This window comes from Empidonax traillii, unplaced genomic scaffold (genome assembly GCF_003031625.1).
Source record: "Empidonax traillii isolate 1590-97213 ecotype Southwest subspecies unplaced genomic scaffold, ASM303162v1 scaffold238:size1398292, whole genome shotgun sequence".
Classification (NCBI taxonomy): Eukaryota; Metazoa; Chordata; class Aves; order Passeriformes; family Tyrannidae; genus Empidonax; species Empidonax traillii.
The window spans coordinates 1-13887 of NW_020955431.1; the positions used below are offsets into that span (position 1 = coordinate 1).

The following is a 13887-nucleotide window of genomic DNA, read 5'->3' on the forward strand; positions in this document are numbered from 1 at the left end:
AGAATTAGTATGGACTGCCTAGAGGCTTAGCTTACAGTAGTATAATCTAGGTAAAATGCGTGTGTTTAATTTGAATTAAATTTCTTACTTGTCTTTGTAGGCAAGCCCAACTGAAAGGTCGTAAGTGCTGAACCTCTAATTTGAAGCTTGTTCATACCTGACGATAGAGCATGTCTATGAACAGAAGCGGTTCAGTGTATCGAGTAAACTGCCTTGAAATGCCTCTCGTGGAATAGGCGTTAGGTGGGAAGTGTTGATCAGGCAAGCTTATTGACAGTGGTCAGTGCGTAGGGAAACAACAAAGAGGCGCAATTTAGTGGGTTTGCTGAGCTCTGCTGCGGCCATGACCAGGACTGCCATCCTTGCAGCATACTTCCCCACACTGTGGAGCTTGGGAGCAAAAAGGGATATTCTGCGTGGGTGTGAGAACTCAAAAGTTGTAGTGGGAAAGCTTTCAGGGGAGGTGCTAGAAGCCATCGCTGGTCCTGTCTCTGCTGAAGGTTGGGGAGAAGGTGGGGGAAGGCTCTGGGACAGACTCCCAGCACTTGAACCTGGGAGCAGCTACTGACACGAATGTCCCAGGCCACGATGAGTCTGAGCAGGGATACGAAAAGGAGACTAAGAGGAAGGGTTTGGAAGGGGTTTGATTGATAGGACAAAGAACAAAGACTGAAAATGTCAGGAACTAAAGTGAGCAGAAGTTAAGAATAAAGTACAGGATTGCACACCCTTTAAAGGTTAGGTTTTACTCAACTAATTGGGAAGGTACAGTAGTGTGCTAAGTGGTCATTTAGACAGTTTGCATTAGGGATCAAGATTAATATCAAACTGGAAAGGGAGGCTGGGGAGTGGGGTGATTCCTAGCATAAATGGGGACTAATTTTACAAAATGGGTGGCTGGTTCAGTTGATATGTGTATGGGATTGTTGCTTGAAGAAAAGGCCAGTTAGTCACAATAGTAATGATATCTGTTTGGTAATATTCTTTTCTTGACATCAATAGATGCCTTTCATAAGATTATTTCATTTTCCTTCATAGTTTAATAGGTAAGAAACTTCATTGTGACATTTTCTAGTTGCTTTGAATGAGATTAAATTATGTTACATCAAAGCAAGCCTTGGGCCCTGATACATCTTGTTTCCTGAAAGATTTTTTTGGGACAACAAGGTGGATGTCTAAGGTCAGCTATTACAGAGAAATAGTAAATTATTGGACAAAAACATTTCTTGGGTCACAGTCTTGTCATGACTAACCATAGAATTTTAAAATGTCAGTAGTTCATGTGCTTTACATTTGGTCTTAAATTACTTTTGATTTATAAGAGAGCCTCCTTGTCCTGTATTTTAAGTATCTACTTAGACAGTAGATTTCTCCAGGAAAAAAGAGTAAACTACTACATTTTAATTTTTTGTTTAATCTCTGGGTCCTTGGACTTGTCATGATTTATTTTCTTCCCTGGAACGCTGCATTCCACAGCTTGTAATGTGAGCCCAAGGCCTCTTTTTCTGCTCAGACTCATGTATAAAGACATTTTGTAAGATTTACAGCATTCTTTTAGCTTCTAAACACATGGGAAGCACAAATGATGATTCTCAGTTCAGACCAACAGCAGAGAATGAAAAAAGAATTGATATTTTTAAGTGGATGTTTCTCTGTACAGTTCCGTGTTTTTTGCTGGGCTGTGCTCATCTCTGCAGCAGTGACGGAAAGGCTGTGGGCTTCACTTTTTGGGTCAGTTAGATTCATTTCTGGTACTTGTGAGCTGCCCAGATACTGTAGAAGTTGGTTCACTAATATCATTGGCATTATTGAAAAAATTGTGGTTTGTAGGTTGTATATTTTTGATTTGTAAACCTGCCTCTCAGATGACTTCTATACAATACTTCTTCATCTTCTCTTTCCCCATCTTACTGAATTTTATGTTCGCTATATTTTACATTATCCCTCTGGTTATATGGATTTGAGCAATTTAAATCCATTGAGTGACAAGACTTTGATATCTCTGTTTTCTGTGTTTGCATATCAGGTTTGTCTTCTGTAAGATCCTCCAGTTTGTAGAGTACATCTAGAGTTGATAAAAAATTTTCAAGAGGGCAGCAGGGGAAGACTGGTTGCTCCATTCCTGTTACCCCTACCAGGAAACCTTCTTGATTTATTGCAATAACGCTGGTGGCTGGGACACGCTAAGCTGCGTAACCATTCCCAAGAACCTCAGCACTCAGTACTTGGCATCAGTCAGGCAGTACCACATCCAGGATGTGTTACTGACAGTGAAGCTGATGGCAGGTGACCAGCTGACGTGGCTGCTGCCTGCATGGTACGTGATGGCTGTGAGTGGTGGTCCAGCTTGAGGCTGCGGGCAGGCATCTTATCCCAATCTAGAGAGTGGGGAACCAGTGCCAATGGCCACCCTTTTGCTCTGATCCAATTCTCAGTCTTTGAATTAAAGAAAGGAACCTGAGCCCTCACTGGCTGGGAGTTGTGTTTGGGAGGGGTGAGGGTTCAGGTCACTGTGTAGAAGGGGCTGTTTTAAAATGCTTGCAACATGTAAGCTTTTCAGTAGACTGTCTTGCAGAGAACAGTTTCAGTAATGATCTAGCTTGCTTCAGGGCTTCCAGAGTGCAGACAAGCCCACTTCTGTCTTTGAATAAAAATCTCACAGAATTCTCACTAAAACAATGAAGACTGTAAAATTCAAATACCAAATAGTTGATCGGGAAACTTTTGGAGTACCTTCTGCCTTCCTCCCATCCAATATGGATCATCAACAGGAGGCCAAACCCCCGTCTCCTTGTGAAAAACACCCTGAGAGATTCCGTTGTGTGCGGGCTCTGTGCAGGCTGGAAATCCCAAGTATGACTTTTAGCTTTTGAAAGAAGTGGGGATTGTGTGGGTTTTTTGATGTACATAAGCACTTAATTCAGCATTCTCTTAAACTCACTTGACTCGGCTGTTGTGAAATCTCTTTATGCCGTTTAATGACCTGATTCAAGCAGGATTTTGTTTTTCACTTGGCATCATGTCACAAAATGATACAATAAAAGAGAAAGCATGTGTAGTCCTGTCATTGAGGGCCTACTCTGATGTACTTTGCTTGTGCTAATAAACTGTATTACAAATTAAATCTTTTGTTAAAATACAATTTCCATTAGATTTTGAGTTTAGGGGTTTTTTTTTTGTGTTGAAAATTAATTTTGCATTGTTTTGTGATATTTCCCTTAAATGGAGGGCTTGAGAGACAACTTTTTTTTTTTTTCCCTTGTACCAGATTAATTGTGTGGGATAGCATTGGTCCCCTGGCTTTTTAGGTCGCTTCCTCATTTAAGTCCCTTTTTGGCATGTTCATCACAGCACCAGTAAGCTGTGGAAGCGACAGTAGAACAGTTTTAAAGTGTTCTCCTTTCCCAGTGAAATGCACTTGACTGTTGTTTAGCTGAGTTTGCTATTTGTCTGATATTTCTTGAGCTTGTTCTTTTGTTTTTGTTTTTTTCATTGGTCCAGCCTATCTCAACTTCTTATCTTCACTTCCATAATAATATTGAAAATTCTTATTTTGCATGCTGTCTCTTTAAGGTTTAATTTAGAGTTTCCCATGTATTCAGTTTGTTTGTTATCTTGAACCATTTATATCTAGAAAGGAAAGGAGTTTTTGCTGAATTCTCATTTAGGCTTGTCTTAAATCTTATTCTAGTTTCCTGCATATTTCACTTGACCTTCCAGAAATGTTGGCAAGGTCCTTGAGGATGGATGCTCCTGCATTCTGCCAACAGAGTCCTCTTGAAGTTCAGGAGCCAACTTGGTCATCTTCCTCTTCTTTGTGCTGACCCTGCAGAATGGCTCTTGGTTCCTATTTCCTGAGGATTTCAAGTGCTGTAACATTTCATAACATGATCTTCTAATTAGTAACGATAAAGTTCAACATAGCTTTTCCATGTCCTTATCCTAATTAAGTGTGTGATTCAAGATGAAATAAAACAAAGAAGGCCTTTCAGGGCTTGAGCAGCAGGGCTGCGAAAAGCCCATTTTAAGGAGCTGAGGTCTGTGCATGTGATCCTGCAGTTCTGTCTCATGACTTTGATCTCGTTAGATGATTTTGACCGAATTTTTACCATGGTTCTGGTAAAAACTAAAAATAAAGGAAAAGTAGCTACCCAGTGTTGGGGAAGAGGTCCTCCTTCTTTCTAATTTATGTGGCAGCAGTTATTACTGGTTGAAGTGCTTTCTAGCTGGTGAATGCACTGTCCTATCTCTGAGTCAGCTCACAGAACCGTTTCCTCACCCAAACAAGTATGAGAACAATGAGTCTGAAGAAGAGAAAATAGTGGGTTTGAGCAGGAAGGATGAATCTGCAGAGACCATCTTCAGTAGTGCTGTCATGCACAAGTCGGTTGTCACATTGGTGTGTTTCTGTGAATTGTTTGCATTGATTAGCGTGCTCAGTGATGTATGGGGTGCTTTGCCTACTCTACTAACCTGTGTATCACATATCAAAGAACAGACATCACAAATATGGAGATTGTCCTCCTAGAAGTGATGTTTTGCTTCCTTTCCATGTTCACAGGATAGCTGCCTTCCCATTTTGGTTTTTTGATTATCTTAGTGAGTCTATTTTTCTGTATCCAGGATGATAAGTTTTGTTAAGTTGATTACTTTTTAGGATTTTCTCTCCTTAAATCCCTTTTATTTCCAAATCTTTCAGCTTGTGATATTTATGTTCTACAGAATGACTTTTGGGTTTTTTGTTATGGTTCTTCTGACTAGGAACTGCAGTTTATTACTTTTGAGATGTAATTATCTCTAATTCCACTTGCTCTCTGTGTGGTTATTCTTGGGACTACAAAAACTTTTCAGCCCCGAAAGTTTTGTTATGAATTCATGCTTTCCGCATTCATTCTGTGTATTAGGTATTTGGACCTCATGCTCCTTGATCATGTTCAAGTGGCTGCTTTCTCCATCCATTCTCTCTACCCTGTACAAACCTTGTCCTGTGATCCTGATGTTTGTTCACTGCAAAATAAGGCTCTGATCTCTCTGTAACTGTCTTTTTCTCTCCGTTAGGAATTGTGCTTTGGATGCTCTGAATCCATAGGATCTTTCAAATGGTTTGCTCACATATCCTGTTGATGTCTGTGATGCTTCCCGGTGCCTGTTAGAAATTTGTTTCCTGGATCTCCTTTCTCCTCTAGCCTTCCTTTGGTATGCTTTGTGCTTGTGTGACATCTGTAACGGTGTGATGGCCTGTGCCAGCATTTGTTACGGCTAGGATACTATTTTAATGAACAGATATGTTCAGACAGTACTCCTCTGTCAGCTGGTAGGATATCCAAGTACAGAGCTTTGATGTTTATTCCGATCTGCCTTCAACCTCTTGCTTCTTCAGCCTTTTTTTCTTGCTGGTCTCAGCAGGACAGACAACATCCCTGTTTGCCTGGATGGCCTCCTACGACCACACTTGTTCAGTCTTTCATTACCAGGAGCATATGTGAGGTCTTACACTGAAAAACCTCAGAGGGGTTTTCTTCTGCACAGAAGTGGCGCCTTAGGCAGTGCTGCACGAAGTGACCCCCAGCCTGCAGCAGCAGCCCCGTGGTGCTCACTGGTGCTTGGGCTGATGGTTATGGCTCTGCTTCCATCTGCTCGATAAATATTAGTTTAAAGGATTTTGGAAGGGTTTTGTTTTTTCCTGATGTTCCTCATGATCAAAGTATTTGCATTAATTCTATGCTTTGACTTCCTTACACTGAAACGGTGCCATTAGCAGGGACAAGTAATGCCTGAGGAACATTAACTATGAGATGCAGGCATATGTCTATAAGGGTGAGGTGCCAAGATGTAAATTAAAAGGAAATGGGTTGCTGAATTCGGAATCTATTGTTTTATAGTCTTTAGTGATGTTATTGATATTCATAAAAGTTTAACTAGATTGAGGATGTATAAATCTTAACATTCTAGCCAGCAGGACCAAGGCAGTGATACTGTACTCAGCACTGGTTTGGCCACACCTGAAGTACTGTGTCCATTTCTGGGCGCCTCAGTTTAGGAAGGACAGTGAGGGGCAAGGTGGAAGCCAGTCTCTTCTCCCAGGCAATCAGCAGCAGGACAAGGGGGCACAGTCTTAAGCTCTGCCAAGGGAGGTTTGGGTTAAACATTAGAAAAAAATTCTTTACAGAGGGAGTGATCAGACATTGCAGTGGGCTGCCCAGGGAGGTGGTGGAGTCACTCACTGTGGAGGTATTTAAGAAGAGACTGGGTAAGGCACTTAGTGTCATGATCAAGTTGACAGGGTGGTGTTGAGTCATGGGTTGGACTCGATGATCTCAGAGGTCTTTTCCAACCTTGCTGATTCTGTGATTCTGGGATATTTGTGATAGTTTTACAGAGTATCTGTAGAAGGGTTTTCTGACTGAGCTTTTTTAGAGCTTTTACTGTTTGTGTGGAACTAGCTTCAGAAATTAATTTCAAAAGTCAATTAATTAGAAATCTGTTGGCTTATTTATTTGCAAATAAATGACGCATGCTGAACTTAGCATACTACTTACATTAGGAGTGACCTATTACATTCCATATGACCGCTTCCTGACTGGAGAGTTGAATAGAAACATTTAAGTGGATTTCAGATCAAACATAGGAACACTTGCAGGCTATTAGAGCAGTAATTTTTGTTTTCTGTTTTGCACTGTAAAACGTTTCCTCCCAGAGTAATTTCAGTATAAGTGGGGCTTACTGTAAGGGGTGTTTTTTTGTTTGGTTAGTTGGGGATTTTTGAAAATGATTATTTCTTGGTTTATTTTTCTCCCAATAAAGTCTAACAGTAGTCCAGTGTGAAACGAGATTGCATTTGCCCTAAAACAGGAAAAGATCTCAGTGAAATGTCAGTATGTACTAGTTTCATATGACCCATGTAGGTATCTGGGGCTTCAGTTATTGTCAGAAAAGCTTTACAAGAAGGTATCACTGGCAGGCTATTATATTTTACAAGTCTGCACACTGATAAATTGGATAAGAAATAGGAATGGGTGTGAAACCTCTGTTCTCAGATGGAATTTTTTAATGTGTGCTCTGATTATTATATTGTCTTTGTTTCCCCTCTTTCAGGTATTCACTTATAAACAGAGCACGATCACACACCAAAAAGTAACGCCTATGCATCAAACAAGCACGGAGAGCGTGGAAGACATGGCGGCACTTGTAGATCTCCATGAAGGCTCCATTATGCACAACTTATTCCAGCGCTATCAGCAAGATAAAATCTATGTAAGTTTTTTCTCAACTTTAGGAAAATATCCAGAGAGAAAATGTTTTTGAATGTTTTAAGTGCTGTATGTGTTTTGCTGTTCTGTGCTATCTCCTCTCCTAATGTTCTCCAGTTCTTTACATGCCCACATAAGCCGAAGTATGCCTCATCTAGTGACTTCTCATCAACAATGATGGAAGGAGAAGGTAGCTCAGGGCTGGCCAGGCAGTCCTTCAAAAGCTTTGAAAAACTGGCATGCTACACACACTGTTACACTTTCAGTGACAGGGTTGTGTAAAGGGCTCCCGTTTTTCTCTTCTCCTTTAGACTGCCCCAACAACATGTGCTGTATACATCACCAGAGAGGATGTGGTGGAATTTAGTCTGTCACTGCCCTTTGAGATCCTGTCAGGCCAAGATCCAATTCTGATCAGCTTCCCCTCTTTTACTGTAGTAGAAAGGTTATTAGGAAAAAAGCATTACAGTTCTCAAGCTGAGGATTTGTGCCATTAAATGGAGATAGTTGGAGTCTGGAGTCTATGAGAATAGACAACTGTTCATCAGTTTCAAAAACTACGCATTAGTCCACACAGAATACTTTTTCTTAACTCTGTCATGAAGGTTTTTATCATTAGGTTTATCTACTCCTGAAATATTTTTGTTAATCTTTAACTAACTGAGTATGAATCTTTCCTGAATCTGGAAGTACAGTAAATGTGAGAAAGATAGAAGGAATATTAGCAGCAGTTGCAGATTGCGAAATCAAACTCTTTAGTGGTTCAGTGGTTGGTCATTTTGTTGGTTTGGGTTTTTTTCTTTTATTATAATTGCAGAACACAAATGATTTTTGTTTGCATCACATGTCTAGGCCCGTGATTTGGCCATATGCATGCTTTATTTCAAGCTTCATCTATTAAGTTTGGCTTCTTTATTTTTAAATATAAGCATATCTAAGTGTAAAAATAAACATTCCCTGTCTTTAGAAATTTCTTTATGATGAAAAGCAAAAAAGGGCATAATGAAATAGTATTCCTTTGCACATTATCCTTAAAGTGGCTTGCATGGGGAATCCTAAATGTTGAGGCAGTTCTCTTTACGTAAGTCTTTATTTATGTTTTTTTTTCTCAAATTGAACTAACCATTTTGCATTTCAGAAAAATCAGTAAACAAAAAGTTAATAGCATATATGAACAGTCCTGCATGTGCAAGGAAAAACAGCTACCAGATAAAAGTTTAGTTTTCCCTCAGTGTTGTCAGATTAGAATATGATACTCATTGTGAGTCAAAATAAAAAAAATACTGTTTTTTGAGTCAGAATGTGCACTCAGATTGAGGACACGTCCATTTTTTGAAAAGTACTTGTGTATGTGGGTGACTTTTTTGGTGAGGCATAGAATAGCCTTGTTCTGAAGAGACATGTCCAAGCCTATTTCTTAGCTTGTCGAGGCAAGTTTAGGGTGTTCTGATCCTTGGTGCTTAGTGTGGTGTACTTTCTAGACAAACAGGTTTATGTGCTGTTAGTGATGACAGATCTCCTGTTGCCACTGAATACGCATTGTCCCTTCGGTTTTGCTAATTTAACTCCTTAATCTTTTGAATGTGCATCACTTGAAAAATGATTGAAAAGGCTGTCAGGGGAAAAAAATGTGTGTTTTGAAATGCACATGAAAGCCTCTCTATTGTCATATATGTAACCAGGAATGGATTTAAAAAGCTTCTTCTTTTCTCCAACCTCATTGGCACCCCATTCCTGCTGTTGTGTCTGAGCAGGAGAGGGCTTCAGGAGCAAAAACCCCATCTCCCTTGACCAGGAATTGCTTCATCAGTGTAGTGCACACCTTGTCTCTTGTATCCACCTGATCACATTGGCTCTATCTGTCCTGTGTGCATTAAGGGATAAATTGGGAAGGCATGTGACATGTGGGCTAAGGAGCTGATCATCACTTTTTTAAAAGACTTCTTGTCATCCCTGAATACAAATCACCGTATAATTGCTGTGCCCTGGCTTTTAGCTTCTGGGTCCTTTTTTACTTCTGTTCTGTGCTCTTCCTTGTCCACAATCTGAGTAGGGAAAAAAGGTACACAAAGTTGAATGCTGGCATTTTATAGTTACAGGCTTGTAGTGTTACAAGTATGTTAGTGTGGTTCTCTAGCCTGGCAGCTTTTTGTTAGTTTTCTCAGTGGCAGATAGACCAGGAAGCACCTTTTTACCTTAATAAGAAATACACTTAGTTGGGACTTAAATTTTGGGGCTTGCTGCCTCACACACACATAAAAATTATATGAAGTTCAATATACTAAATTGTAGTGTAAAGTATATATGACTTCAAAAATACAGAAGAAACAAAGGGAAATTTAAACAGTTACTTTCTCAGAAAGGCAATTATTTATGCAGATTTTCCACTGTTAACTTTTTTCTCTAGCAATGAGCATTTAAATAAATATCTTCAGATGTTTGAGCTCGGTTGAATCTTCCGTTGCTTAATAATATTTTTGTCTCACATAAACATACACATGTTCCTAAACTTGTCACTGCTTCCTAATTAATACTATAAAGTTATTTGCTATGGATGCCAAGTTTTGTCACGCATACCAGTGACTTTACTGCCAACAACTGCAGCTATAAAGGGACAGAAGAGGATTTTCTGTATTTCTTGCTATTTCCTGGGCAGGGAGGAATATTGATCTAGCACACAGACTGTGTTCTTAGTGTGAATGATACCTGGCTCTGAATATAATGAGTTGAGGCTCTTAGCTGAATCTCTGCTGTTTGCAAGAGGGTGAATGACAAAAAGTTGTTCTTGTCTATGTGCCACCATCTTTTTACAACAGTGTCAAGTCTGTTGACATAGGCTTGTAATACTTTTTGTCTGAATTTCTGTGAAAGAGTGTATGCTTTCCCTTTCTGGCCTGTGAAAAGGATAGAACGTACAAGTCCTTTCTTGGTTCCTTAAAGTAGACTCCTGTCTGGTAGTTTTTCAGGCTTTGTCATTAATACTGCTTCTATCTGAAAGTTTGCTTCTGGGCTATTACTGCATTTGTTGACCAAGAAAGGACAACTCTTAGGATGACAGTTATCACATGGTCCAGGGGCTTTCATTGCTACTTCGTCTCTCATTTTACTCCCTTTGGGAACACCACAGAAGGTCCAGCTTCTGGACATCAGCATGCAAGATTTGATGCTTGTCTTTGAATGCTCAGATTAGCGTGCATTCTGGCTGGTATGTTGCAAAATATGGAAATATAAACACTAGTGCTAAAAATGGAAGGTGCCCACGATTAAACACAGAGCCTTTTGTTGAAAGCACATGGGGGATTTGGTCACCTCTGAAGCAAGACTACCACAGGACACAGGATGTGGAGAGGGCAAGTGCTGCGGCAGCCGTTCTTGTTGATGTTCAAAGGCAGATTGTTCCCAGAGCTGTTGATTCTGGTTCACTTTTAGTTAAGTACACACTACAGAGGAGACCAGCTTAGCCTTGGAGAGGATGCCATAAACCACACAGCATGGATTGTGCTGCAAAACACACAAATTACAGTGTTCAGGCTGGCTCTGGGATGAGCTATGGGTGTCTTGTCTGTGGCCAGCAGTTAGTTACTGATGCAGGCAGCATATTTCAGGAGAGCAGAGCAGAAGATGAGAGCAGCTTTTGCTGAGGTGAGAGGCAGGTCAGAAATAACAGCAGTATACATTGTGCAGGTCAGTGCAGAAGTTTTCAGTGTCGGATCCACCCTCATTTGCATGAGTTCAAGCAATAAGCAATTTTCAAAGCACTTCTGATTTTTTTTTTTTTTTTTTGAGGTGAACTTTGAAATGCTAGGTAGGCACGTTCCCCTTTGAAGTGATGATGATTTGGCACGTGTCTGTCTTGTTTAGGTGGAAGATGTTCACCTGCGTCCGGAGAGGCATGCTGCATAGGCTGAGGTGTGGCAGTCCCCAAGCTGCCCTCCCCTGAGGGGCAGAGTGACTCCCAAGTTGTCCAACAGTTGGGTGTGGTGGCCAGGAAGGGTGAGGGACAACATAATCTATTTTTGCTCGCTTTCAAATTAGGACTGCAACTTTTCCACCGATAATTATAACCATCTGTTATGTTTGCATGCATGTGTATGAGAAGTTCTGTACCAGCCACGTCGACATGTAGTGCTGTACCAGCCACATCCACATCAGAGGGAGGATGATGGTAATTAGGAGCTCAGTTTTTGTGACTGTCTTCCTTTCTCTCTTCAGCTGAAGCAACAAACATAGAATAACTTGGATGAAAAAGCAACATTTATCTGTTTTTTTTTTAAAAAGGTGTTAAACTGAAAAACTTGTTTCTTCCCTGACAAGGTTGCCTGCAGAGCTCCTAGGCACTTCATTACACTAAATGCTCAGTTCTATCTGTTCTTAGAAGGCATATTCAATTATTTATGCATTGATTTTTAAATCTATTAGTGTTTATTTACTTAAGCAGCATGCTCAGTTGTAGATTTTTAAGCTTGCAGTAATTAGATAATTTATCTCCCTTGAAGTCATGAGGGTTCCCACAGGCAACTAGTTGATGTCTGTGCAGTATAATCAATAATCACCGTAGGGGTTTTTTCCTAATTCTGTTTGTAGACACAGACACTTTAGTATCTAGGTCAGTTGCTCTCTGTGTCTTGTTTGTCTAGGTTTTTAATTTTTTTTTTCCTGAGTTCAGTAAAACTCATTTCAGATCCAGTACATTTGCTCTGTGCCGTGTTACGACGGTCAGCAGGAAGTGAATGTTCCTTCATGTTACAGTGAGAAACTAGCAGGGCACACTGAAGTCATGGTTAAATGCAGACAGACATAATTAATTAATACACTTTGATAACACTCCTGTTCAAATGTCCTCTGACATGGACTCAAGTGGCAGGTGGAGGCAGAGAAACAAAGGAAGGCCAGTAGAAGCTAATAGAACCATAGAATGATTGAGGCTGGAAAAGACCTCCAATGCCTTCAAGTCCAGCTTTCGACTGAACTCCACCATACCCACTGAACCACATCCCCAAAGTGTTTACTTATAAAGACAAAAACTCATGACTACTTTTTGTCACCTGAAGAAACTGAACCTGAGAAGAATGTGTATCAAGGAGCCCTACAACATCCTGGGCAGCTCAACAGCCTTGGTCCTTGGCCTGCCATGCTCCATGTTATAAGTAAGTGTAGACCAATGACTTAAAAAAAGCCAAACAATAGTACACACAATTGTGTCATTAATTAGTACCATAAAACATATATATATATAGATAGATAGATAGATAGATAGATAGATAGATAGATAGATAGATAGATAGATATATGTATAGTACCTTTAAACCAAGCCCTTAGTTGTTACACTAGTCCCTAGAACTACATTTATCCTGGTCTTGTCTGCAGCCCAGCTGTGGCTGCACAGTTCCTCTCCAGAGGCATTCAGTGCTGTAGAGCAGTCCTAGGTAACTGGTTTACAGGATCTGCTCCATGGTCACTGAGGAAACTCCTGTTTATTTAATTGCTCCGCTCTTACAGTAGAAAGATTTTAAAAGTGTGCTGATGAATTACAGTGTTTTTCACACCTTCCTATGCTACTGGGAAGATGGGGTAAATTCTCTCCACCAGCTCTTTCCATGGACATGCGGAGAGCAGAGAACACTGTTGCTAAGAATGCATGACAAGTGTCTATACATAGCCACTAACCCCCATGATTAGAATGTTATGCTTGCACACATCAGATAATGTTTTCAAAATGTAGTTCAAAGTGAGTTCCTGTCTCCAAGCATTAATTACAGCTTCCATTTCACATCTGTTACTAGAGAGCAGCAGACAAAGATCTATAAAAACACAGCAGGCTTTTAATTGGAAATCTAGTGAAATTTATTCCTGGCAATTGTTATTTCTAAAAGATGGTGAGTTATATAGATCAACAATTATCGACCACAGGCAAATTATAATTTTGTTTGTTTTTCTTTTTTTTTAACACATGTTAGAGAAAGAACATAGCTGTAATGACATGAGAAGTAAACAAATGCCATTGATTGGTTAACCAACCTTGCTTCTGAATTCCTCCATACTTCATGACTCGTGGCACTGCTAATAATTATAATAACAACAACAATAAAGAGTGTTTGTCTGAATTTTGTCCTCACAAAAGAAGATATTGGGGATTTTAAAGGTGCATATTTTCAAGTCTTAGCAAGTATTTCAGCCTGAGGTGGTGTGATCAACATGATATCATTGAAAGGGGAGCTGCTCAGAAAAAAAAAACTTGCTCTTTCTATCTTCTCTGTACCAGTATCTTTTTTCTCATTTGGTTGGTTGGTTGGTTGGGGAGTAAATAATAGCTGCAGTGGTGAGAGGGTCAATTTCTCTTGACTTCCATGAGTTTCGTATTATACCTAAACCCTATTAATGGTAACTTCATATTGAAAACTTCAAAGTAGAAACCCATCATCATGTGCAGGTTTTGTCATTGGTGAGGGTATATATTGCTAATGTCTTCCCAGGTTTGAAGGATTGTTTTTATGTTGTTTTCTCCACCCCTTTATGGAATGTCACTATGAGCCAAGAACAGAAAGTAGACCAGCGTGCAGAATCAAAAGAAAGATTATCAGTCATTTGCATAAGTGCCAGCAGCAGCTTAGTACCATTTAGTCAGAGCTTCTGCAAA

The 13887-nt window shown here is 40.0% G+C and overlaps 1 protein-coding gene across 1 annotated transcript in view; it reads left to right on the top strand.

The window, feature by feature from the left end:
- The first annotated feature begins 5260 nt into the window (after positions 1 to 5260).
- The window catches only part of MYO10 (myosin X), a 93044-nt gene continuing 84417 nt past the window's right edge, over positions 5261 to 13887 (top strand). The window contains exons 1-2 of the mRNA XM_027888433.1: positions 5261 to 5314; positions 7096 to 7254. Coding sequence (XP_027744234.1) covers positions 5276 to 5314; positions 7096 to 7254 — 198 coding nt within the window. The 5' untranslated portion in view covers positions 5261 to 5275. The remainder of the gene's footprint in view (positions 5315 to 7095; positions 7255 to 13887) is intronic.